We start from the raw sequence: 26,859 nt of genomic DNA, 5'->3' as shown, positions 1-26,859 counted from the left end.
TGCGGACAAAGGGGACACAGTGTAATTAGACTGCCAGAAAACCTTTGACAAGGTCCCTCACCAAAAACCCTTACGTAAGCTGTCATGGGATGAGCAGGAACGTCCTCTCATAGATTGATAAGTAGTTAAAAGACAGGAAACAAAGGGTAGGAATAAATGGTAAGTTTTCAGAATGGAGAGAGATAACTAGTGATGTCTCCCAATGGTCCATCCTGGGATGTAATTATAAATCATCTAGAGAAAGGGGTTAAACAGTGAGGTGGTAAAATGTGCAGATGATACTAAACTGCTCAAGATACTGTTTTCAGGTGAAGCAACAGGAAAAATCACACCTAGTATAACCCAAAACACTAATAAAATATATTTTATGTATTTCATATTTCCAGGATAAATCAAATTAGAAAAAAACATGGACCATTAGCCTCTTTATAGTCATTCCGTATTTTGCAGAGAGTTATGATTTCAAGAATGAAGGGTTTAAGATGAAAAAAACCCATACAATGGATACCTGTATCCATTACTGGAATGGCATCAAAATAATAGGAATGAATAGATGTAAGGAGGAATAACACTGCTAACGTCAAAAGCAAACCTTATAATATAATTCTTACCTGGGTATCCAAAGTAAAACACTTTCCCCCACTGAACTTATGATAGATGGGTAAGGAACAACAGGATAAGTGGCTTTTTTATTTATTAATTTTTTTCAGAACAGTACAACTGATATTTCTGAGAAGTGATACAGATTTCTTATGGGAAGTACAGTTTGTTTGCTTCACACAGTTTAGTTGAAAACAAGTGTCCTTAGCAAATACACCAGCCTGGCAAGTGCCAGGTAACAAGGAAAGTTTTCTGTTCATTTATATTTTCTCTCTGGAGAAAAAGGCAGAACTTTATTTTCCTTTGTTACTCTGAGCAAAGAAAGACAGCTCTTAAAACTGGCTATCAAGATATAGAAAGAGATGTGTGCAGGAGGGGGAACCAACATAGTTGCACATAATGCACTTTTACATTCAGCAAAAGAATCTATGGGTATATCTAGACTACCTCCCTCTTTCGACAGAGGGATGTAAATTAGACACTTCAAAATTGCAAATGAAGCTAGGATTTGAATTTCCAGCGCTTCATTTGCATATTCACCTCATGGCACTCTTTTGAAAAAGTGCTATTTTGAAAGTGAAACTGCAGTCTAGACGCAGTTCTTTCAAAAATAGAAGCCTTTTGAGGCCTCATGAGGTTTACAGGATCTTTCAAAAAAGGCTATTTTCGAAAGAACCATGTCTAGACCGCAATTTCACTTTCAAAATAGCACTTTTTTGAAAGAGCACTATAACATGAATATGTAAATGGAGTGCCAGAAACTAAAATTCTGGCTTCATCTGCAATTTCGAAGCATCTAATTTACATTCCTCTGTCAAAAGTGGGAGGTAGTCTAGACACACCCATATGTGTGGTACAGCTTTCTATCTCTCTTATCTTAACTAGATAAAGAATTTTATACCTTCTGCCTTCTACAGCCATCCGATCAGTCTTTCATTAACACACAGCTGCATAGAAGTAAGTTAATGTATAAAATAATGTTAACTGCAGGACTTGCCTTTTGTTAAGTCATAATAAAAGAGCTATACAAACATCTGAGGAGGTCTTCAGGATACAGTGGCTTGCTTCAATTCACTGTATCAAAAGTCTTGGAAAGTTTGTTTTCCATAATATCATCACACCACATTGATTTAGTATCTATTTCCAGCTCTCCCTCCCTAAAAAGTTGCCTGTATAATAAGGTTTAATACAACAAACAAGTACATATAACTTTGGGTTTATTTACATACTGACAATGCATTCTCAGTGCTCCAAGAACGCAGATGGCAAAGTCCCTGCCCAGATTAGTTTACAGTATTAATCAAACTGCAGTAAAATGGCACACCATTACACAGTTTTATAAAAGAATGTTAGATGTATCAATGCATTTATTTTCAAATCACTAGATTTCAAAACCTGAATTATGGTAAAAATCTTAAACCATAACTACTAGCAGCAAACAAGTGTAAAATAAGTATTATAAAATGTATTGCAAGTGAAAAATAAATACCTATTGGTCACAGTTCATGAACTTGAATGAAAGAGACATAACACAGCCTTCTCCCAAAGTCCAACACAAATTTAACACAAGTCACGCATCCATTTTACCTACAGACATAGCTCTTAAAATACTTTCAGTTGTGCCTAAAAGAAAGATTTAGGGTTTAGGGCATTTTTTAAATAAAAATGGTTTTATATGCTGCTGCTGTTATAGAGCAATTTTAGAAAACTAAAACTAAAACTTTATTACATACTGAAAATTCACTACCTTATTTCTTTTACAAGACTGATATCATGGCACAAAAGGGAAAAGCAGCTATTTCAAACTGCAGAAACTCTCATGTATTTCTAGAACACTAGTACATAAACTGTGCATTTATATTAGAAAAACTTTGACATTAAAAACTTGGTTTACAGTTAACCCCACTCTAAAAATACAAAAGTGCTGATCTTAAAATTGCCAGGATGTCTCATATACAGTATACATACCTTTTTGTACAATATGTTTCCATTACTTACTTGAGGTATCTTACTGATCTATTTTAATTAAACCGTATTAAATCTATTTTAATTCAAAAACCCTCTTAGGTACCATCAGTCAAATATTATGGCAGAATTGCCTTAATTCATCTTTTGAAAGATATAGTCTGTCAAAGAAAATACATTTATGTGGTTTATGGCTCATTATTTTAATGCTCCAGAATCCCCAAAGTCTTTCAGTCAAGAAAAATGCACGTATTACGTTGCTGGTTCCAACTTCTTGATCTCTTCTGCTAACACATGCGCTGAATCTTGCTCTCTGCTTTTGCCCTGTTGTAAAGTGTACAACGATGGGCCCAGTCTGATGATTTTTCCACTGCCAAGGCACTCATCACCCTTGTAGAACACGGCAAACTAGCAAATAAACACAGCAAGTCTTCAGAGCATTGGAAAAGTGCATACTGAGAGACTGACAAATAAGGAGGGAGAGCTTCCTGAATACTGAAGGTAATATTTATTCCCTTGTTTTTGCTCTGACCACACTGCATAAAATGGGAGTATAAAGAGAACAAACAAAAAGATAGAACTGTGGGCTCTCATGAGTATAAATATAAAAGTAACAAATTTTATTATGAAATTTTACAGTATTATATGAGAAATCAGTAATAAGAATTATTTTAATTTTTATCCTTGGTGCTGGAATCTCTCTTTAGTTACTATGTAGTACTTTTCGGTTGAGAAGCTTTTAAAAAATGAGCTGACAGTCACATAAGTAGAGTATCATTTCTAGAGAAGACTCTTCAAAAGGCTGAGCTATACATTCTATAGTGTGGTACTGAAAGTTCTTCTGACTGATGCTCTTCAATTAATAAACCATAGGATATGTGTAAACATAAATTAAAAGAACCAATTCTGGCAACACTTACTTGTCCTAGTGTAAGAGCTCTTATTGGCTTGACTAGTGTCACCCACACTGTCCCATCTTGGTTCAGAGTTAACATGCATGGCACTAAAAGAGAAAGTTGTTAAACAACCAGCTAGCTTACCCTTATATTCACAAATTACATTTTTTTCACTGGCTTAAACAAGTGTAATGAGTTAAGAGATCTCCAAAAATAATTCGTTTTTAATCTTAAAAAATGGAAAATTATAATTAGCATCAGGGCTCGACAAACTATGTAATCTACTCACCTGTGGCGAGTAGATTACAACCCGGAAGAGCTGGGTTCGGGCGATCTGCGCACGCGCAGAATGATCTGCGCATGCGCAGATCGCCGGACAGTGCTGCTGGCGAGCAGGGCTCGCCGTGGTTCAGCGACCCCTGATTAGCACAACCATTTTTATCTACTGTGAGAAGTTATATTAGATGACATTTCAATCACTCACATCACAATCTGAATAGATTTAAATATACAAAGTTTGATCACCTAGTGCCATCTGATGCTGAAACCTGAAAGAACACTCCATCATTTTGTCCCTAATTAGCTCTGCAGGAGGTTCTTCTGCAATCCAGTGCACACGGTTTGTTCGCAATAGGTCTCTGTATAGTGCAGGGTGATTTGTAGATGGTGCCTTAAAATACAAAAATGTTTTATGTGTGTTTATGACAGATATTACATAACTGTTGTGAATGAAAGCACAGATTTCAGAAAAGCATCAAGGCATATAAAAATAAAAGCTAATTCACTAGTAAAGCAAGTAGATGTTAGAGTCTAACCAGCTTCCTTAAAATCTTATTAAAAAAATATCCCATTGTAAGTCTGAATTATTATTCAACATCATGCTCCCTTCATTCCCACAGTTATACTAGCTCATTTGTGCACTTCTCCCTCAATCGTCGCCTGGCCTTACTCCATGCTCACCCTTATGCAATACTGTTTTCATTATCTTGATCCAAGTCCACTATCTTTTCTTCATCTTTCTCAAGGCAGGTCTACACTGTGGGGAAAAGCTGCTTTAAGCTATGCAATTTGAATTATGTCTCTGAGGTACAGCCGTGTTAACTCTGTATCTGCAAAAATAACTAGGAGTCCTGTGGCAATTTAGAGACTAACAAATTTATGAGGGCATAAACTCATAAGCTCCCACTGAAGTTTATGCCCTAACAAATTTGTTAGTTTCTGAATTGCCACAGGACTCCTCATTTAAAGAGTTACTTAGTAGCATAACTCAATTCAACATAGCTCAGATCTTACTTACAGCAGTGTCCACATTATTTTTCCCCCGTTGGTGCCCCTAACTTATCTAATTCCAGTGGAGTACCAGATATCAAAGTGATTGAGTTGATTTTTCACTAGACCTGCTAAATCGATCCAAGATTACAATCACCACAGCGTTAATTTTGTCTGTACAGGTTGGACCTCTCTGGTCCGGTACCTTGCGGAGCTGACTCATCCTGAATGAGGGAATTTGCCGGATCAGAGGAGGTCCCCTGTTACTGGCTCCCCAGACCACCTTCCCTCCCTACTTCCGGCCCCCTTGCTGAGCTGCCACGCTGCTGCGTCCCTGGCAGCCTGGACTGCCCCAGCCCTTGCATCCCTGGCCCTGCTATCAGGGCTGCTGTGGCTGCTACATCTCCAGCCCTGACCCCGTTATCGGGGCTGCTGCGTCTTTGGCTACGACCCAGCTGCTGCAACTGCCACGTCCCCAGCCCTGCTACTGGGGCTGCTGCAGTCCCTACTGCACTACCAGGGCTCCGGCACCAGTCCCAGCCCCACGGGGCTCTGAGCCACCAGCTCTCTTCTCACTGAGGCTCCTAGCCAGGGAGCTGGTCCAGGAACAACCATGGTGCTACTGGACTGCGACTGTTGCTGGATGAGGGAGTGCCAGTTTTGGGAGGTAGCAGCAAAAAGCTTTCAGATTTACTTCATCCTCGATATCCATTAAAAAAAAATCTATATTTTTAAAAGGAATTCAGAAATCAAGATGTGCACATACTTATAATGAGAAAATGTGATTTGTTATAGTGTATAACACTAACACTTTTCCTTAACGCGCACATTCCCCACTCTACTGATTTACCAACCTGTCACATCATAGCTAACAGGCTGTTAGCCTTCTTGAGGAATGGACCATGCCTTACTTACTATTTGTTCTAAAAAAAGGATTAATGCACTTTTGAGTACTGTCGTATAATAAGCTCTCAACTGTCACAACCATTGTTACCAATTTTAAAACACCAAAGATGTTTGGACTTGAAAACTATGCTATTCTATTGATTAAATAGCATTGGGTGATGAAAGACAAATGCCAATTCATGAGAGACACTACCTCTGGAAGAAATTTTTGAGACATAGGTAAAGCATAAAGAGTTAAAAATACATGCCACTAGAGGTGCTCTTAAGCTATTATTTTGTCATTCTGCCAGTGGCATGAAGGAGACTACCACAAAGCTGAGTATTCTGGCATCCAAGGTGCAACCAAGAGGAGGGTATCTCAGTCTCTGGGGCATAAAATAATTCTCATTTCTCTCCTCATCCCCTATTTGATTTATGTGCTTCCATGAGAAAGCACATCTGCACTCCACAGCAAAAACAAAAACAAAAAATAGAATCATTAGCCAATCAGAGAACCAAACATTGCAAAAATATTAGTGAAGTTAAGGTGCCTCAGAATGTTGGGGAATGCTAAATGCTGACATCAACATAGCAGAAATTATTTACAGAGCTATTTCTTGTCTGTTTCTGCAGAGAAGTGAAATTGTACTAGTGTTCAGTACTTCATTTTCTGGCAACTTGCTAAGCCAATATAGTAAATTAAAGGTTTTAGATAAAATATTATATATTGTGCCACAATGGCTATATGAAAAACCACCTGTTTTGAGAGTAATACATTGGAAGCTAATTGCCAATAGTTTAGGACACATTCATGTTAAAAACTCGAATAATTTTCTACTGATCAGAAGTCAGATTTCTGGACAATGTCTGAAACCTGTTAACACTATACCAGTTGGCAGCTTTTGTTTCTCTGTTAAATGGAAAAAATCAAGGCTTCTTCATAAATTAGAATCACATTCTTTTCAGGAGGAATCAAGAAATACCTGCATTAATTATATACACTATCAATGAAAATAAACTCACCACAAAGATATTTCCCGATGTGACATCTTTCTCAACAACAAACCAAGCTTCGCTGAGGCCACTTAGCTTAGCCCTCTGGCCTATTGTATACAGGAAACAACCTATTGAAATATGAAAATTTTACACTGGCAAAACCCCTTAAAGCATAGGTTAGTTTCAGAAATCATAATATTTCAAATGCAGAAATCTCTCTCTTTAAAAGTGTAAGTACTGAGCAAAAAAAAAAATTGTATTTTCTTACATCTTGAAAAATGAAAGAGACCCCAAAAACCTGAATAAGCTTTTATCTTAAAAGTCTGTACCTACTGTTGCTACAAATACCTCAAAAGATTACTATAACTGAAATAGATTATAGAAAATCATCAATATTTTAGCTTGTTTAGTTTGAGCATTTGATAAATGTAGCTTGCCAGTTTCACTGCCTACTACATTTACTAATATGACAGAAGATTTTCTTGCACTGGATTGGGGGATGTTAGTTGAAGGCTCTTCTGAGGCCTGGAAGTGTTTTTTAGTAACAGAATCTGAAACTGAACAGGCAACAGGAAGATGTGCACAGAGAAGAAGGGAAAGGAGAGATGAAACTTGGCTTATTTGGTGCTTGGGTTCTGTAACTACCCTATTGTGCATCACAACCTGTATTAATTTATTTGTAAAGGAATTTAAAATTTCTGGAATTGAAACTCAGTCATATAAAAATAATCAAGTTGATAGTGATTCCTTCATATAAATTTAATGATGACCTAAAGGCCAAAAAGTAATTCTTACATATCAGTAGTGCCAAGCAATAATTATGGTTTTTCTTTTTATTGCAATGTAAAAATTATAGAAAAACTAAGGACAGACCAAAGCCATAGTTACTGGGTTAATGGATCTTCTATGACTCATTAGGCATACCAAAACAGAATAGAGTTTTGGAATTTTACAGAACTAGTTTTTTCAAATAAAATAGTACTGTTCTATACTACACAAATGATTTATTTAAAATAGATAGGAGAGGCAGATGCTTACCTTTGTGTGTGCCTATCACTTTGTTATCTTCAATGGAAACAAAGTTACCTGGACGAGGTTCTAAATACTATAAGAAAGAAAAATAGATGTGTAAAAGATCTTCCTATGGGCCACCTTAAAAATTACTAGGAAAATCAGAAGTTTATAGATTCCCAGATCTAATGTTACCTACCTCAAGAATGAAGTTTTCAAAATTTCTTTCCCCAATGAAACAGATTCCCATACTCTTAAAGAAAGAATAAAATGAATGCACAGTATAAACTCTATGCAAAAGTAGTATGAACCTTTTGATAATCCTAATGTCAAAACATTCATTTTCAGTACAGCAAAGATTTACCCTTCCATGCACCTAAAATATAGTAGATGCTTCAAAAATGAGTATAAAACCCTGCCTAGAAAGCATACAAACTAAATTTAATACAAGTGAAAACCATAAGCACAGGAAACAGGAAAAAGACATGGGTGACAACATCACACAGTTACTCAGTAAGATAAACACTTCTTGTGTTGCATGTATGTTTCAAAAAAAACATTTGTCCTTCACCTTACCATACACAAAGATAAGTCATTGAGGCCAAGATTCACAAAGGTACTTAAGTATCTAAATCTGAGGTTCAGGTGCTAAGTACCAGTTTTAGATTCCGCTCTGATCCACAATACTGCTCAGCTGATGCCTAACCATGTCGGTAGGATAAGTCCTAGCAATGTTGCTGGCCAGGGTAGAATACGATTTTGGCACTTATTACAACAATGCCTAAGCACTCCTACAGATTTGAGCCATACCCTGAAAATCTTTTCATGTTAAAACAGCTCTTTTTTCTTCTTGAAACTACATCACCTTAAAACCTATTCTATTGTCCTCAGACAACTGAACAGTAAAAAACTGATTGCTATGAAGATGAGTACAAAAGTACTAAAACCAAGGAGGAACATCGGGAATATAGTAACTTACATTTTTACTCCAAAAGATCACACCATAAAAGTATTAGTTTGTTAGCAAGGGAAACAGAACTAGCCTCGTTACAAAGTTTTCTTAGGGGGGAAAAAAAACAGCAATCTGATACCACTGCATCCTGCAACACAACTACAGTAAATCAGAGATTCACAGAACCATGAAGAAATATAAATCACTTTCTATCTCTGAAACAAAATACAGGACTATGTAGCACTTTAAAGACTTGTTAGTCTTTAAAGTGCTACATAGTCCTGTATTTTGTTTCAGCTACACCAGACTAACACGGCTACATTTCTATCACTATTGCTATCTCTGTGACTTGTGCTAGTTGGAAATAGGGATGTAAAATCCCAAATAACTAGTTAACCAGTTATGCATTATTGTGACAGGGCGCTCGCCCTGCACTGGCCCTTTAAGGGCAGACCCCGGCCTGAACCAGGGCCGGGGAATTTAGCCCAGCTGAGGCTGTACTAGCCCATTAGGGCCCAGCTGGGCGCTATAATAGAGAATGGGCTGCTGCTGTGTGAGGGGGAGTGAGAACCTGGCTGCTGAGGGAGGAGGAGGCTCCCTGAAGCTAGGGCAGGGCTGGGGGGAAGCTAGGGCAGGGCTAGAGGAGCTCTGGCCAGCAAATCCCCAGACTGCAGGGCTTGAAAGAAGGCCTGCTGGAGGAACATCAACCCCCGGAAGGGGGGCTCAGAGACAGACTTGGGCACTGCCGGAGGGCAGTGTGGTGAAGAGGATGCCGCAGCCGGGAGTAAAGAGGGGAGACATCACCCCAGAGAAGGCACCCTACCCGCCGAGGGAGCCAATTCCTGAAGACAGATGGCAGGGGGGTTACGGTGGTGAGTGCACCCCCTCACAATTATGTTTATCTGTTTAACCAATTAAAGGGGAAGGGCAGGCACGGTATGGGGGAGGCTACAGACAAGGGTGCTTCTGCCTGTGGTGAGCCCTGTGGGACTGAAGCAGACTCCTGCCTGTTCAACATTATGATGAGGAAACTACAGAACCCAAACCACCAAAAGGGAAAAACAATCTGCTGGTAGCATCTGATTTAGAGAATGAAAATGCACATGCATCAGTCTATAGTGTTTGGATTGTTATTGAGCAGAACCTGATGGACACATATCCCCTAGAATGGTGATTGAAGTATGAAAGGACATATGAATCTTTAGCACATCTGGCATATAAAAATCTTGCAATGCTGATTACAACAATATCTATGCTCGCTCTCAGGTGGCACTGTTAACAATAAGTGGGTAACATTATCACCTGTAAATGTAAACAAACTTGTTTGTTTCAGCAATTGACTGAACAAGAAGTAGGACTGAGGAGACTTGCAGACTCTAAAATGTTAGACTGTTTTAGTTTTGAATGCAGGGTTTTTTAACATAATTCTACACTTGTAAGTTCAACTTCCACAACAGACAGATTGCACTACAATAGTACGTGAATTAAAAAATACAATTTCTTTTGTTTTTTTCCCCCAGTGGAAAAACTTGTAATAAAGAATATAAAATGAGCATTGTACACTTTTTATTTAAATCAAAATTTGAAAATGTAGAAAACATCCAAAATATTTACATATGTGGCATGTTATTATTGTTTAACAGTGCAATTGTGACTTATTTTTAATCAATTGACAGCCCTAAAATATATATTCGGTCACTTATAAGTAATTTGACTTAAACTGATCCAGGTAATTAAAAAGATGTAAAATTTACCTAACTAGTTTCAATTTCTATAACAACATACAAATCAAAAACAAAGTTTAGAGATAAATATAAACCAAAAGTTTAATAAGTGTTACCATGCCTCTTTTCTCTTCAGCACATGATGAAAACCATGTTCTGCTGCTATCTTCTTTACAAAATCTTTTGTCAATCCTCCTAAAGGAAAAATGGTTCTCCTCAAAGCATCTTGTGAAATCTGACTGAGGAAGAAGGTTTGATCTTTCATGTAGTCCGCTCCTTGAAGCAGTTTTACAGCTGCATGGTGTAGAACACACAAGATGTTTCAATGTTTCATAGCTTAACTCCTACTATTTGCACACACATTTAGTTAAAATTCTGGTTAATATAAGAACTTCTATTGTTAACATATCGTAGCACATTTCCTCATTGCACTCAACAGAAAACATCTGGGGCACTTTTTACAACCTAGACATTGCTCCATTACAGAGACATTAGATCAGGAACTTTTCCATCTCTTATTATAAAAAGAACTATATTGACAGTCAGGATTACTCTTTTTCTTGGAATTCAACAAATCCCATAACTTCTAATATCTGGAGAGAACAGGACCTGGATTAAACAGAATTACTTAAAGATTCTCAGCCAGAAAGTCAGATGATGTAAATCAATCCAAATGCATGGAAGATAAGGGAGCCACACTGTTTTTCCACAAACTGAGGAGCTAGACTCCTGTTCTTAAACAAAAAAGGATTTTGTTTTGATCTTATAAAAAAGCATTACAACAAGAGGTTAGATTCCTGAGGTTTTAACAATGTCAAAATGTCACTTGACATGGCACTTTGATATGTATTGATTATTGTAACCAACTGTCATCAGCTTGCTGGCCTTGTAAGGGAAGTCTGGGTCAGCCTTGTCAGCAATATACAGGCAGTCCCCGGGTTACATGGATCCGACTTACATCAGATCCCTACTTACAAACGGGGTGAGGCAACCCCGCACTAGCTGCTTCCCCCCAGCAGACCAGGGAGACGCAAAGCTAGCGCCCCTCCCCAGCAGACCAGGGAGACACGGAGCAGCTTTTCTCAGCAGACACCTCAGCTTGAGAATAAAGGACTGAGGGAAGTGAGGTGTGGGAGAATAAAACTGAGCTCTGGAGAAATGTTTGGCTAGAGTTTCTCCTACAATATGTACCAGTTCCGACTTACATACAAATTCAACTTAAGAACAAACCTACAGTCCCTATCTTGTACGTAACCCGGGGACTGCCTGTAGTAGCTATCCCACTGCTGATCCTGACTTAATGGATGGATTATCATCAGTGACCCAAGCTGTGAAAGGATTAGGAATGACTACATAGAGAAAAGACAACATCTTAAAAGAAAAAAAGGAGACCTAAGGGCCTGACAAAGACATGCTTTAAAACGCTACAGGCATAGATTTAATCCTGTAAAGGGCCTTTGAAAAGGAACAACCACCAGGGAAGCGATCCGGGGGTCAGCATTCCCAAGGAGAAGCAAGGCAATGTCTCCACTTGCCACTCCAGATATCAATCTTCTGGCATTCAATTAGCGAGTCTAGTAAGGAACTGCTAAATTGAATGCTGAGGGTACCCTTGGCTGCCAGTACTCCTCAATTCGTGAAGAGTAAGGGAAACTGATGGGAGTGTTTGCTCCCATTGACCTTCCACTGCACGCCATGCTCAGCATAAAGTATTTCAACTCCAACTATGTTATTCACATAGCTGGAGTTGGGTACCTAAAGCCAACCTTCCGGGTCTAGTATAGACCTGGCCTGAGACAACCTAAGAAGAAGCCTGAGATCTAGAAACCAGAGAAGATGCTGTAATAACAATAGCCTGCTGGGAAACAGCAAAAAATGGGCCTTGGAGGCAGGAAGTAACCCAGAGAAACAATAGCCTGTACAAAGGTAAGGACCTAGCTGCTTAATAAAGGTTCCTTGGGCTGGAACTCAAAACAAAAGGTTTGTCTGCATTCTTGCATAGAAGCACCAACCTAAGGACCATTAAGCCCAAGATGGGGTTGAGAACTGAACACAGATGGATTGAAGAACAGCCCAAGAAGGGCTGTTTGGGATGTCAGGATTTTTATTTGGATTTCTGTTATCCTGAAAGAATCAAGCTTAGATGCGATTTAGCTCGAGGGCTATGTTGTGGACAAAAACAGGTTATTATAGGGCAAAGAAGGCAACAGGGGATGTTGGAGGCCAAGACCCCTGCAACCCAATGACCTAATGTCAACAGGGTCAGGCTATACTGTGTAAGAAAATATTACACTTAAAGTCATTCATGTATATTGTTTATTTAATATTTATAAATATAACTGCCATTAAGGAAAGTTCTTAAGAAGATAAGTTCTTTGACCAACCTAAACTAAGAAGGTCATGTTGCTTTTAATAGGCCTGTGTAAGAACCTGGGAAGAAGAAGGGAATTTTCCTAATGTTTTGTATGAATATTGTGCAGGCCTCAATTTCTAACCAGGTGATGGGAAAGAGAGTGTTTATTGTTTCAGAGGACCAGGCATGACCCTAACTAGCAGACAATGGACCCCAGACAATGGCTGGGACATTTTGTTAATTAGTGACTGGTGACCCAAAGGCTCTCCTAAACTTGGAAGCCATTTGGTTTTGGCCAGTGGGAGAACAAAGGGCGGAAGAGACAGAGCACAAGTGATCTTTTGCCCAATAAAGAAGACAAGAGAGAGAGGCAGGTCTTTTATATGAAGGTGATATAGTGAGGTTGCCTGGAAGGAAGGACACTTCTGGACTAGAGACAAAGGAATCTGTATCCACTGGAACTTGGGAAGTCTCAAATGAACTATGCTGTAACTTTCTATTGTAAAGGTCACTCAGGAATTTTCTATTCTGTGTTACAGATTTCCAATAAATCCTTTTATTTTACAATACTGGTTGAGAATCATTACAATCTAAAGAGCTCAAGATTTTGTTGCATCCTCTTGATGTGCAAAAGTCTTCCCCCAAGGGTCCAGTTCAAGTGGACTCACTGAGGGGAGCTTAGAGTGTGATCAGGTATGGTGAAGGTTTAGAGCCATGGTGTCAACTAGCTAGCCGCATGTGACTATTTGGCCAGTTGAGTGTGGCTAGTTGGCTTGAACATTGTGGCTATTTGGCCAGGAGAGGGTGGCTAGTTTGCTACAGCAGTAGTGGCTACTTCTTCAGAACTGGTTGGACACCATGGGTTTAGAGGTATTATCCATGTGGTGATGGAGTCAAAGGGCTTAACTCCAGAGAGAGTAGTCATCCTTGAAGACGGCTGACACCTGAAAGGTGTTCCTCCCAGGAACCCTATGAAGCCAAGAGAGAGCACTTGGCCCGTGAGTCCATGAATCTGTGACAAAGCCATATTAACCACTTACCATTTCTAACTTCAAATCGGTTTCTGAAAAGCCCTTGTGGTTTTTTAATGTGCTTCTGTTGGAAAACTTCTTCATCTTCAAGCGAAGTCCTTGCATAATGTCCAGTTGCAACAGCATCAGCACCTATACGAAGTGTAAAAAAATATATAAATATTGCTCTTGAACATCACAGTATTTAGAGTATTAAAAGTTACAGAAATATTTGGAAACACATACATTATAGAAACAAAAACTGAAGACAAATGATATCTAAGAAGCTTTACATAGCCAGCTAGTGCTTTCCTAATCTTAATACAGCCTCAATATTTAATGGAAAATCACAGTTCCTGATGTATCACCCTTCCATTTTTTGTGCTTCAAGGAGCACCTTCAAATGCAAATGTTAAACTTCTTTTCACAAACAGTGATACAAAACTACAAAATTGTGTTTGTACATGAGATCAGACTCCTTGCCCAAGATTTTAAAGAGTTTGCTCGTCTTTAGCACTTTTGCAGTATAGGGTATATACAAACACATTTGAAGACAACTTACCAAGGTTATCCAGAGCATAATGGAGAAAATAATTGAATTTGATATGCTTGTTGCACATTATGTCAGGATTGGGAGTTCTTCCCAATTCATATTCATTTAAAAGGTAACTGTAAAACAAATGCATAATGACTATAAACAAGAAATTCTATTCAAATGTGAAGAAGTACTTATTAATCTTGAGAGCTTATGACCTATTAATAATACTAAACACATATTGTGAAAGCAAACATTGTAAGGGATTCATTGCTAGATTTTCTCTGTTTCAACATCTTTGTACTTTAAAAAAAATTTCAGAGGGGTAGCTGTGTTAGTCTGTTTCAGCAAAATCAACATGGAGTCCTGTGGCACCTTAGAAACTAACAAACTTATTTGCACCTCTGTGAGTAGCATAAGATGTGTCGATGGGAGAAACTTGCTGCACACACAAATACTCATGTCGGGGTTGGAGAATTTGCACACTTGAGAAATGTAAGTTTTTGTCAATTTAGGCTGTACAGTAGTGTAGACATTGGCTAAGAACCCTTCATGCCAGTCAGAGGGAATTAAAATAAAAGAGACTTTAACAGGTTCTTTAGGGAAACAGAAAAAGGGGAGTAAGAGTGGCTGCTGATCTCTCCAAGACTGGTTAGAGACTATAGAAAAGGCAAGACCAGCGTGATTCTCTTGTTTAAGACCACCTAGGAAGAGGAGGCCTGAAGTAGGGATGTTAAAATGCATTTATTTAGGTAAACACGCAACCTTTGAAAATTTGAGTGGTTACATATTTGCACGCAGGGGTAGACAGCTCCCCAGGAGCTGGTGTGTGCACAGAGCCAACTTTTAAGAATGTTCCCTGCATGTACTGGTTCCCAGGAAGCCATCTGTCCCCTTGCGCTGCTGCCTTTGTATCCCTCTGATATAGACACAGCAGCACAGAGGGGCAGGCAGGAATTGGTGCACACTGGGAGCTGGCTTTTAAACCAGCTCTCTGTGTGTACCAGCTCCCAGAGTCACAGCCCTCCAGCACTACTGAGCAGCTTAAAAGCCAGCTTGCTGTGAACACTGGTTTCTGCCTCCCTCCCCTGTGCTTCTGCCTGTGATACAGGGGCTCATTAGTTAACTGCGTACAAGTTAATGCTTTCACATCCCTAGCCTGAAGAGGTAGGAATTATTGGAAGCAGTAAATGTACAGTCTGAAGATGCAGAAGAGAAAGTTCTAAGTAAGGGCAAGTTGCTTGCTCAAGTAAAAGACTGCATGTGAGCCGTCACTCAAGGGGGAAGATGCAGAAAAAACAGGAGAAGGAATTGTTTGAAGAAAATATGAATATAGGCTTAAGACCTTGAGTTGCATTCTGTCTTATTTAGAGAGCCCAAAGAGTACTTCCAAAGAGGGTAGGAGAATACCCCTCTTCACTCTCCTTTATCCCCAGGCAAAGGACTGTATTTATTTGCTGAGCAAAGTGAGATCCCATGCTTAACCTGATGGTATTTCTCTGCTGAGAATATTAGAGGAAGCAACAAAGTGGATCTGATGATGCATAGAAGTGAGGAGGGCAAAGCAAGGAGGCACAAGGAAAGGAGAGTATGCAATGGTGGTGAGGAAGGAAGCAAGGTCCCACAGTCAGGGGAGTTGGAGGTGGGAAGGGCTGTTATATTAATTTAGATGGAATAAATGGGCTAAAGGTGTTAACACAATCACTGTCCAACATTAAACTGCTAAACAAGGTCCAAGGCTTTATATACAGTGGTAATGGAACTGGATGACATACTGCACTTGAATTAACCTAATTCCAGAGAAATCTCATGAATCCGTTCAAAAAATAAATCTATTTAAGTATGCCAATTGACTCACACCCAGTCAGTACATATATCCTGATCCTAAACTTGTAAGCAAAGAATGAATAATAGTTTTAGCCATGCTAAAGTGTTTCTGTACTGGCTTATGACTTCACAGACACTAACTATCCATATTAAGTTGTCCTTGTCAGTTTTTTGCCATTCTCTACCTTCCCCTGTTCACATACTAACTCTTTATCAGAAACTACACTTCTAAAAACAATGTCTCTAAAACAATCCTACCTGAAAACTTCACTCCAGTATTCCTTGACATAGGAAATCTGATGAAAAGGGATATCCAGTTTCTGACAAACTCTATAAGCATCTTCACAATCTTTGTCAGCAGAACAAACTCCTTGTTCATCCAGAGAGTCCCAGTTTTTCATAAATACCCCCGTTACTTGGTAGCCTAAGGGAGAAGAAAAGAAATTATTTATATACTGAAAATATTCTTAAGGATTAGACCCAAATTCTGGATCTTCCAAGCAGAGTTGTTGACTCGAGTTCCATGACTTGAACTAGAGTCCGACTTAAGTCACCTAGGTGACTCGACTTGAGACTCGACTCGGGTTCATTGTTTGTGACTTGAGACTCGATTTGAGACTTGCTAATTTTGTTAAATCTACTTGGTGGAAAAAATTGTCCGAAAATGCCGATATTGATGGCTTGTACAAAAGTGATTTGACATTTTTAAAATTAAGACTTGAGACTTGACTTGGGACTTGACTCGAAAGTGACTTTAGGGACTCGAGACTGGACTTGAGACTTTAACTGTAGTGACTTGAGACTCGACTTGGACTTGACAATGACGACTTGAAGACAACACTTCTTCCAAGTCCCAACTGGGCAAGAGCATCTTGAGTATTCTTCTTATAGTTGTCAAGAAGTCATTCAATGAGTGCCTCACACTGTACTTCCTTGCTACATATAGTGCAACACTCAGATTTTAAGGCAGATTGATGTGTGCTTGGCGAAAAATCATGAGCCTCTTTCACTTCTTCCAAGTACCATTATTTCACTCCACATTCTGAGCACCTAACACTTCCATAGAACATACCAAAACCTCAAAGTAAACTTGGTTTACTAATATATGCACACTTTGAAAATAATTATTAAAAGCCAATTTCCTAATGATTTAATTTTTTTAATCCATTGCCAGCAGTTCAGAATATTCTCCATCCAGATCACTTTCCCCCAAGCTACTTCACTGTCCGATATGAAGATTTTTTAAAAACTGGTTCTAGAACTCATAAGGTGACACTAACAGGTTGAATACTAGATCATTACATGTTTTAGCTTTTTTTCCAGACAGGAAAAAATTGTATGTATTGTAGTAGTCTCTAGGATCCCAAATGGAAACAGGAATCTATTGTGTAATGAAGAAGAATACAGGCAGTCCCCGGGTTACGTACAAGATAGGGACTGTAGGTTTGTTCTTAAGTTGAATTTGTATGTAAGTCGGAACTGGTAAATATTGTAGGGGAAACTCTAGCCAAACATTTCTCCAGAGCTCAGTTTTATTCTCCCACACCTCACTTACCTCAGTCCTTTATTCTCAAGCTGAGGTGTCTGCTGAGAAAAGCTGCTCCGTGTCTCCCTGGTCTGCTGGGGAGGGGCGCTAGCTTTGCGTCTCCCTGGTCTGCTGGGGGGAAGCAGCTAGTGTGGGGTTGCCTCACCCTGTTTGTAAGTAGGGATCTGATGCAAGTCGGATCCATGTAACCCGGGGACTGCCTGTAGTCAGATACATATATGATATTTGCTTCATAAATTTGGGGGGGGAGGTTAGTTCAGCTGGGACAGAAGGGAATAAAAAAATAGAGGGGCAAAGTGTGTGCATCTGCGGGGAGTTAAAGGATAGAAGAAATAGAAGAAAGACCTTTGCATGTACTCTGGAGAGAGCAAGTGAAGCAATGCTGAGGTGAAGAGATAGTGAAGGGAGGGAATTGGAGCAAACAGCCAATCAGCAGAAAGGAAGACTGTCCGGAGTAAAAAAATGTAAAAAAACCCAGCTGCACAGCATGCATAAGGGTCCTGTTGCAGATGCATGCCTATGCTCCTGCCAGTTGAGGTTGGGATTGACCCATCTCAGCAGCTTTACCCCACTTCCCTAAGCTCAGTGGGTCCTGACGCACCTCAGCAAAATGCTGCATTTGATGTTCCTAAGCCTAACAAAACATAAGGGTTTGCTTTTTTTATAGCTTTCCCAGCAGGCCTACCTACAATTTCTAATTTTTCAATCTTTAAATGCTGTAAGACTTGCACTTGCCATTTAAGGGCCCTTAATGTGGCTGCAATGATAGGTTGAATATTTTCCATTATCTTCTTTTCAACCACTCTTCAGGTTTGAAAATAAGGAGTTCCTTCTTAGCAAGTAGGAGGAATGTTAGAGTGTAATTGAACAGTCATGTAACCACACCAAATTTTAGCAGTTTCATGACTATTCGATGGTCCTCGAAGGCGGAGCCAGTAGAGCCCCCTGCCACCTTGGGGAGCTGCCTATCAGAGGCAGCAGCATGGGGTGGCAGGCAGGAGCTGGTTTAAAAACCAGTGTCCCGCACAGACAGAGGCTGCTTCGCAGCAGCAACCCCTCCTACCCCCCGACGCTGCTGCCTCTAAAAGTGGAAGCGGCAGTGGGGAGAAGCATCTCCACAGAGCAGGTCTACCTCCCTACAGCACGGACTCCTGCCTGCCCCCGCTGCCTCTGTCAGTCAAGGGAGGCAGCAAGGGAGAGGGCAGGCAGGTCCGCAGAGCTAGCACACATGGAAAGCCAATTTAAAAGTCAGCTCCCCATGCCTCTCTCACACTCTGAGCTACTGCTTCTCTATTAGAGGCAGCAGCACGAGGATGGGAAAGGTGGATCCAATGCTAATGGGGAGCAGGCTTAAAAGTTGGGTCCACATGGGAACCAGCTCCTACCTCTCCTCCCCATTTGCTGCCTCTGACACAGAGGCAACAAGGGGAGGAATGCATGTAGTCGACAGGATTAATCAGTAATCCCAGATTTATCGGTTAATCTTGTAGTTCTGTACACGGTGAAATCCCTAGTAAGTAGAAAAGTACATTCAATAAGTCAGGCCTGCACAACTCAGAAAGTGGCGAGGGCCATATTACTCCAAAGAAAACAGCTGCGGGCTGCAAGAGTAGGCTTGGGGGACGGGGGCTGATACTTTATTAAGAATTTTTCAATTAAATCAGGCCTGCACAACATACAGCTCCTAATGCCCTTACCCTCTCCTCTCCCAGCATCACCCCGTCCCCCCACCCACTGACACCACCTCTCCTGCTCTTTTCCTCATTGTCTCCACTTGGCCCCACGGCATTTCTCTGATGCACCCTGCCCCTTGGTGCCTTCCTCTTTCTCCTGACCTGCCCCCCCCCCCCCCCCCAGCACAAGCCCCTTCCCCTCTCCCTCCCTGGCGGTGCTCCGCTCCTCCGCCCGGCCAGCGGATCAGATGGGGCTGTGCCACCTGTAGTCATCATGGGCTACACAGTGAGCCCCTGCAGGCCGCATGCGGGATGTATATTGTGCAGGCCTGCAATAAGTCTTCAACCTGGTATCAAAAGTTTGATAGAAGCCCTGCAATAACACAGGGCTACTCAACTTTGGAAGCCCTGGGTGCCACACTGATACTCACAGTACACCATGGAGAGGGCTGCAACTTAAGTGTAGTTGCATACACATATGCAAATAGCTTCTTCCACTCTGATTGGCATGAATACAAAGCACTTCCCACAATGCTCTGGCACTCTTGGTACCTCCTCCCTGGGAGCTGGAAACGCTGACACCCCATACCCGTGTGTTCCAGCCAGTCTGTACCATTGTGGAGCATGTTCCCAGTGGAGGCCATGTTCAAAGGATCCCACCCGCGGGCCACCTGGTCAGCCCCATGTAAACCCAAATCGCACCATGGGCCACAAACAAAAGGGCCGCGGGCTGCATAAGTGACTGCTGTATGAATTCAAGGGACAGAGTTTGCAGGAAAGTCAGCCTGGAATGAACTGGTACAGCCCGCTATGGGCGGAGGGGCGTCTGTCACCACAACCATCCCGACCCGGTCATACTCTGCCTAGCAGCAACTGATGACAGGGGAAGCCCAGCACTGCTAAGCCCCCACCCCGTCACATGTCCCAGGCTCTCCCGCCCTCCTCCCACATCACAGCCCCGAACACCCTAGCCCCCCTTCCATCGCCTCCTCCCACACCAGGCACCCGAGTCCTTCTACCCCGCCCCCGAAGTCACAGGGCCCAGCCAGCGCCAAACCAGAGCCCTCTGCGCTGCCCCCTCTTCCGTCGGCCCCGCGCCCGCCGCCTAACGCTCTGAGCCCCAGCGCGCGCCTCACCCCTACGCCGCAGCAGCAGCGCCGCCACCGCGCTGTCCACTCCCCCGGAGAGCGCGCACACCACGCGCCGCGCCGCCGCCAGCATCCTCCCGGCCCGCGCAGGCACCCGCCTCCCGCTTCCGCTTCCGGCGTCCGCCTTGGCCCTGGCAGCGCGTGCGCGCGCCGGTTGGGGGCGCCTAGGCCATGGGAGGGGGCTGAGGCTGGAGACCCGGCGCGGGGCGAACGGGAACGTGCTCGGCAGCCAGCACGAGCCTCAGGGGCAGCCGCAGCCCTGGCCCGGTCTGGGGAGATTCCTCACGCCCGCGCCGAGCGGGGGGAAGGCCCCCGGGGACGCCGCGAGCAGCGATCTACCGTCAGCGTGTGCAGCCTCCCCCCGGGTGCCCTGCCCCCCCGCCACCGGCCCTGCGCTTTCTGTAGCGCCTGTGGGAGCAGGGCGAGGGAGCCCGTCTCCCCCTCCTCGAGGCACGGCGTTAAAGGGAAGCCTATTGAGAAAAGGAGCGAGTCAGGCTCAGGGCGCGTGGTAAGAGGTTCCCCCAGAGCTCAGCCTCAGCCAGAGCCTCTCACGTAGGACACAAGTGAAGGGCTCTCCTCTGGGGCACTGCAATAGACACTGGGCCCCATTGGTAACCTCCCGTCTGAGGCAAACTGTTTTAATTAGTACATGTGCTGCAAGTAATCAGTGGCCTGGAGGCAGGGGCAGATGACCATTTCGCGGGGCCCCCCTTTGCCAAGCGTATGCGCGGGGCTTCTTGAAGCCCAGGGCGGCCACCCCGCTCGCCCTGCCCTATATCCGCCCCTGCCTGGAGGCCTTTTTATTTTAATTAAAACAATTGTAATTATAGAAATGCATTTAAAGAAATCCTTCAAGAGCTTTAAAACCAAAGTTTTAATAAAATTACACCCTAAAAATGTGTTCAAACAAGAAAACAATGTATAAAACTGAATAGCCAACATGCAACTAAAATTGTTGAGCATGTATTTTAAAGCAAAATTGTTGTCCAGCTTTAAAGACGGGCTACGTCTATATTGGCATGATCTTGCGCAAATACTCTTTTAAACGCAAGAGTTCTTGCGTTAAAGTATTTGCGCAAGAGAGCGTCTACACTGGCATGTGCTTTTGCGCAAGAGCATCCGTGCCAGTGTAGACCCTCTCTTGCGCAAGAAAGCTCCGATGGCCATTTTAACCATCGGGCTTTCTTGCACAAGAAATTCATGTTGCCTGTCTACACTGGCCTCTTGCGCAAGAACAGTTGCGCGAGAGGGCTTATTCCTGAGTGGAAGCATCATAGTTCTTGTGCAAGCACTGATTTCATACATTAGCACATCAGTGTTCTTGTGCAAGAACTCCCCGCCAGTGTAGACAGCATGTTTTTGCGCAAAAGTGGCCACTTTGGCGCAATATCGTGGCAATGTAGACACAGCCTGGCTGTGTCTAGACTGGCCAGTTTTTCTGGAAAATCAGCCGCTTTTCTGGAAAACTTGCCAGCTATCTACACTGGCCGCTTGAATTTCTGCAAAAGCACTGACTTCCTATTGTAAGAAATCAGTGCTTCTTGCGGAAATACTATTCTGCTCCCATTCGGGCAAAGGTCCCTTTTGCACAAAAGGGCCAGTGTAGACAGCTAAGATTTGTTTTCTGCAAAAAAGCTCCGATCACGAAAATGGCGATCGGGGCTTTTTTGCGGAAAAGCACGTCTAGATTGGCACGGACGCTTTTCCGCAAAAGTGCTTTTGCGGAAAAGCGTCCGTGCCAATCTAGATGCTCTGTTCCGAAAATGCTTTTAACTGAAAACTTTTTTCCATGCCAATCTAGATGCAGCCCCTATGTTTTCAATTTTTTTAGTGTAAAATTTGAATTTCTGTGCTAAGACCCATCTCTTCTCTCTTCTAATTAGAGCTGAATCAACTATATATAATACAGTTACCTAAGTCTCATAACATCTTGAAGAATAACAATTACTTGTGTCCATTACAATAGCTGTGTGCATGATTGTCAGAAAGTTTTCCCTGGTGGTACCTGTCATGTTGGCTGTGAAATATAGAATGCCAGGGCATGCCTGACATCTAGGGAATGAAGCATGTGCTCTCTGGTGGTGGTGTGGGGTTTTGGGAAGAACACAAACGGAGACCATTTTGGGTAGGAAATTGGAGTGTAAATGCAGCTGGAACTTGTCTTTGTAAAAAAACAGTAGATAGGGGCACTAACATAAGCAGGCTACAGGGTTAGCAAACACTGATATACCCGCCATGCACAGGTGACTGCAAGTGGAGATGGCCACCAGGTATTCCTCTATAGAGAATGGTGTGAGAGCCTGTTGCTTATGGGGCAGTAGGTAGCCCAGGATTGTGGAGATGGTGAAGAGACCAGCTTGAAAACCATGTCCACTTTGCCAGGTAAGAGGTGCAGGTGAAAGGCTTCCTAATTTCCAGGACCACCACTCTTACTGGGTCTGAACACTGGAGCTCCACCGAGTTCTACCAGGCTACGTATGTCTACCCTGCAGGTTCTTGCGCAAAAGCTTGCAAAGCATCTACACTGCATGCACGTTCTTGCGCAAGTAAATTTACAGTACAGTGTCGGAAAACGGCTTCTTCCAGAAGAGTTATTCCTTTCCCCATGAGGAATAAGCCCTCTTGCGCAAGAGCTCTTCCATAAGAAGGCAGTGTAGACATGCAACATGAATTTCTTGCACAAGAAACCCCTATGGCTAAAATGGCTATCAAAGCTTTCTTGTGCAAGAGAGCATCCACACTGCCATGGACGCTCTTGCACAAAAGCACATCTCTTCCACAAAAGCACATAGCAGTGTGGATGCACTCTTGTGGAAGACCTTTTGCACAAGAACTCTTTCGCAAAACAGTTCGGCTATGTCTACACTCGCGGCTTCTTGCACGAGTAATATGCAAATGAGGCTAAGCGTGGAATATTGCCGAGCCTCATTTGCATACCTAATGAGCCACCATTTTTTTTCAGAAGAGGCTCTTGTGCAAGAAGGAGCATCTACACTGAAGAAGCTGTGAGTGTAGACATAGCCTTCTTGTGCAAGAAGCCTGCAGTGTAGATGTAGCCCCACAGTTTCCAGGCCATGAGGTGGAAGGTATCCAGACTGGGGTGCTGGAGCTTGCCATGATCCTGAATGAGAATGTCCAGGCATAGTGGAAGGGATAATGGTCTGTCCATTGAAAGGTCCAACAGTGTGATGAACCAGTGCAGGCAGGGACATGCCAGCACTATTGAAATGAATGATGCCTTGTTCTGGTAGATCTCAAGGAGAAGTTGGAAGATGAACGGGAAGGCATACATCAAGATATAACCTCAGGAGGTGAAAGGCATCTTCAGTGAAGCCAGGGCAGTTTCTTGAACAAGCAGAACCTCTGGCACTTCCAGTTTCATATCACATAGGTCCAAGTGGGGAAACGCCCACCTCTGGAAAACTAACATTGCAACGTACAGCCTGGAGGACCATTTGTGACCGCAAACAAGTGGCTGAAGTGGTCTGCCTGCTTGTTCTGCACCCCCAGAAGGTATGAAGCCTGAAGAAGTATTGAATTGGCAGTGCAAAATATCTAGAGCTCTAGGGCTTCTCAGCAAGGGAGAGATGAGCAAGCACCATCATGCTTGTTTTTATAGAACATCACTGATGTGTCTGTGGGCACTAACAATGAGGAGTCCTGTGGCATCTTAAAGATAACAGATTTATATGGGCATAAGCTTTCATGGGTAAAAACCACTTTGTCAGATTAGTCTTTTAAGTGCCACAGGACTTCTAATTGTTTTTGCAGATATAGATGAACATGACTCTGCAACTCTGTGAGCACTGCTACATGGATGCCCTATAGGTTGTGCTTGAAAGCTTGACACACCAGCCAAACCATCTTGAGCTCTTCTACATTGATAAACAGAGGCAATTCTGCTTGGATCCTGATCTCACCCAGATGTGGCTCGCAGCTTAGTGCAACGGCATCAGTGACATAGTGGATTGTTTTGGCAAAGGGAACTCCCGCACAGACCACCTGAGGTTGAAGGCATTACTGTAATGAATGGCAGGACAGGTAGTGGGAGAGTAATGACAGCATCCATAGGGCCACGGCCATATCCCTACCCTAATCTGGCCTGGAAGGGTATCAGCCGAGGGTCAGGGCAGTGTGTGCGTGTGTGTTACACCCAAGTCTTCAATTGCTGAGACGCAAAGTCTCGTTGCAGTGGGCAGCCTAGAAGGCTGGAGGGCGCCCCGAAAAAGTTTAATGTCTGTGACTTTACTGCTAGGACCTGGGTCCCGTCGCAGAGGGCAGCCAACAGGCTCTCAGGTGCCCCGAGTTTATAGGAAGAGCTTATTACATCTCAGATTTTAGCTGCTAGGATACAGAAATCCCTTCACAGCAGGCAGCCTGGGGAGGCTGAGAGATGCCCCAACGGATCTGTCACCTGGGAGTGACACAATCCAAAACGCCCAAGCTCTTCCTATACCTGTCCCTTCTGACCAGCTGAAGTTCTTTTAAATTGTGCTTGGTTCTGTTACAGCAACTGAAGGAGTCAGGTTAAAGCTTAAACAGTTACTATTTTATTGTTACAGGGTTAACTTAGTTGTTAAATGCTACTGCTGTGTTACAGATAACACAGCCACTACAAAGGACAGGACAGAAATTACACTAAGAAGTCACTTACAGGTACCATGAAACCCTTTTGGTTCTCTGAGTTCTTATTAAATGCATGCAAAATAGACACCTAGCAGGTATAATTCTCACCCCTGCGTTCCAGACTTGGCATGGCCAGCGTCTTTCTCTCAATCCCTTGGGAAGAAGTAGGGCGAGGTTGGGCGTCCCACAGACCTCGGGAGACAATCAATACCTGCCAGCAGGTGTAGATGATTGGAGCTCAAATGGGGTGGGCTACTAAACCCCTCTTTATACCCCTTGGGTCATGTAGGCTTCTTCCTGGTCTCAAGTGGCCAATTAGGAAAAATGGCTTTGAATGCCAAGTTTCCCACGAAGGGTGCAAAGCATAATTTACACCTGGGAAAATACAGAAAATGGGCACCTCTGGTATGTGATGGGTGAAGATTCCTCTCCTGGGACAGTGCAGGCGTGTCAATTACTGGTACTAGCCATCAGGGTGACGGGAGGCCCCTGGTTATCAGCTAGCCCATTTACTGTCTGGTTTCTGTTTATGGTAGAGTCAGGGACAGGCAGCACACCTGCATTCCCAGGGCATCAAAGGCTGACTGCCTTTCTCTTGCTCCTTTAACTGCACTCATGACTTGGCCTTTGTAAGCCATTTGGCAAGGTACAGGAACATCTGCACCTGATGCTCGTGTAGGAAGCCTGTCACCATTGCTCTGCATTTCTTGAATACTTGGGAGGCTGCTGAGAAAGGTAATGCTTGACCCTTGTATTCCAAAGTGGACTTGACTAATGGATGTGTGAAAATACACAGCTTTCAGTATGAGGGCAATGTACCAGGGCCGTGGATCCAGGGAAGGAAATGATGGAAGCTAAGGAGACCATCTGGCATCCTACCTTTATGAAGGAATTGAGGTCTTGAAGATCCAGGATAGAGTGCAAACTTCTGGTGAAGGAATAAGGAAGTAATGGAAGAAAAACCCATGTCCCAAAGTTTCTGAGGAATCTGTTCTATCACTCCTAGAGTGAGGAGTGACTACAGCTCATGAGCAGGGACTCTGAAGAGGGATGAGGAAGGTGGCTATTCTTCAACTTTTGCTTTTATAGCTTATATAGGCTGGGGGAAAATACAGCCCAGGGGCTGGATTCAGCCTGCAGCCACAGACTCTCTGCTTGCCCCATGCTCCCACTGCCACCGCTCAGGAAAGTAGCTGCCAAACGTTTCTATCAGCTGGGAACCCAGGGAATCCTGTTTCATGCACTGTTCCTGCCCCCAGCACAATTCCATCAGTAGTTTTCTGACTAGTGGTAGTTGCCTGTTTGAAGAACCGAAGCACCATTCTCCTCTCTCCCCTCAGGTTCTTTGTCACCAATGCACATGGCCTCTGGATCCTGTGCAGGGGCAGGGCAGCTGCCTGAGAACCCTGTAGGACCTCTGACCAGGAGTCATGCCACTAGCTCCCCAGGAGCTAATCCCTCAGCGGCTCTGCCCTTTAAATGCTTCAAGAATCACCCAGGACAGCTGAGTCCTGACTCATACCCACTCCCCTGCTTTGCCTCCCCCAGCTGCTCCTGCTCCCCCCTCCCTTCTGCCTCTGATAGAGGCAACAGGGGCTAAGCAACTAATCAAGTAGTAACTTGACTAGTCACTTACATCCCTAGTTGCTACCTTCGATAACAAAGCACAGCTCGGTTAATGGAAGGGTTAAAAAAAGCTGTCAGTCCACTCCTAGGGCCTCCACATAAGATATGGCATACCAGACTTCACTCTTTCCATTTTCTAAACTTGTTACAGAAAAAGCCTTCAATGCAGGTCCCTCAATTTACATGCATTGTGCAAAGTTCTGGCACTACCATCTTA

General features: G+C 43.0%; 1 protein-coding gene across 1 annotated transcript; it reads right to left on the bottom strand.

The window, feature by feature from the left end:
• Positions 1 to 677: 677 nt before the first annotated feature.
• TRMU (tRNA mitochondrial 2-thiouridylase) lies at positions 678 to 20,523 on the bottom strand. Its single transcript, XM_075927692.2, has 11 exons — positions 20,379 to 20,523; positions 16,282 to 16,447; positions 14,224 to 14,330; positions 13,692 to 13,814; positions 10,420 to 10,592; positions 7,822 to 7,875; positions 7,650 to 7,716; positions 6,639 to 6,739; positions 3,987 to 4,131; positions 3,486 to 3,568; positions 678 to 2,973 (listed from the first exon to the last, which is right to left on the bottom strand). The coding sequence occupies exons 1-11, from the start codon at positions 20,461 to 20,463 to the stop codon at positions 2,818 to 2,820; spliced, it is 1,260 nt and encodes a 419-aa protein (XP_075783807.1). The 5' UTR covers positions 20,464 to 20,523; the 3' UTR covers positions 678 to 2,817.
• Positions 20,524 to 26,859: the final 6,336 nt, after the last annotated feature.

This window comes from Pelodiscus sinensis, chromosome 1, assembly GCF_052426305.1.
Source record: "Pelodiscus sinensis isolate ZL-2025 chromosome 1, ASM5242630v1, whole genome shotgun sequence".
NCBI classification, from domain to species: Eukaryota; Metazoa; Chordata; order Testudines; family Trionychidae; genus Pelodiscus; species Pelodiscus sinensis.
Note: the sequence above shows the minus strand (reverse complement) of the source record. Positions and strands in the feature narration are given on the sequence as shown.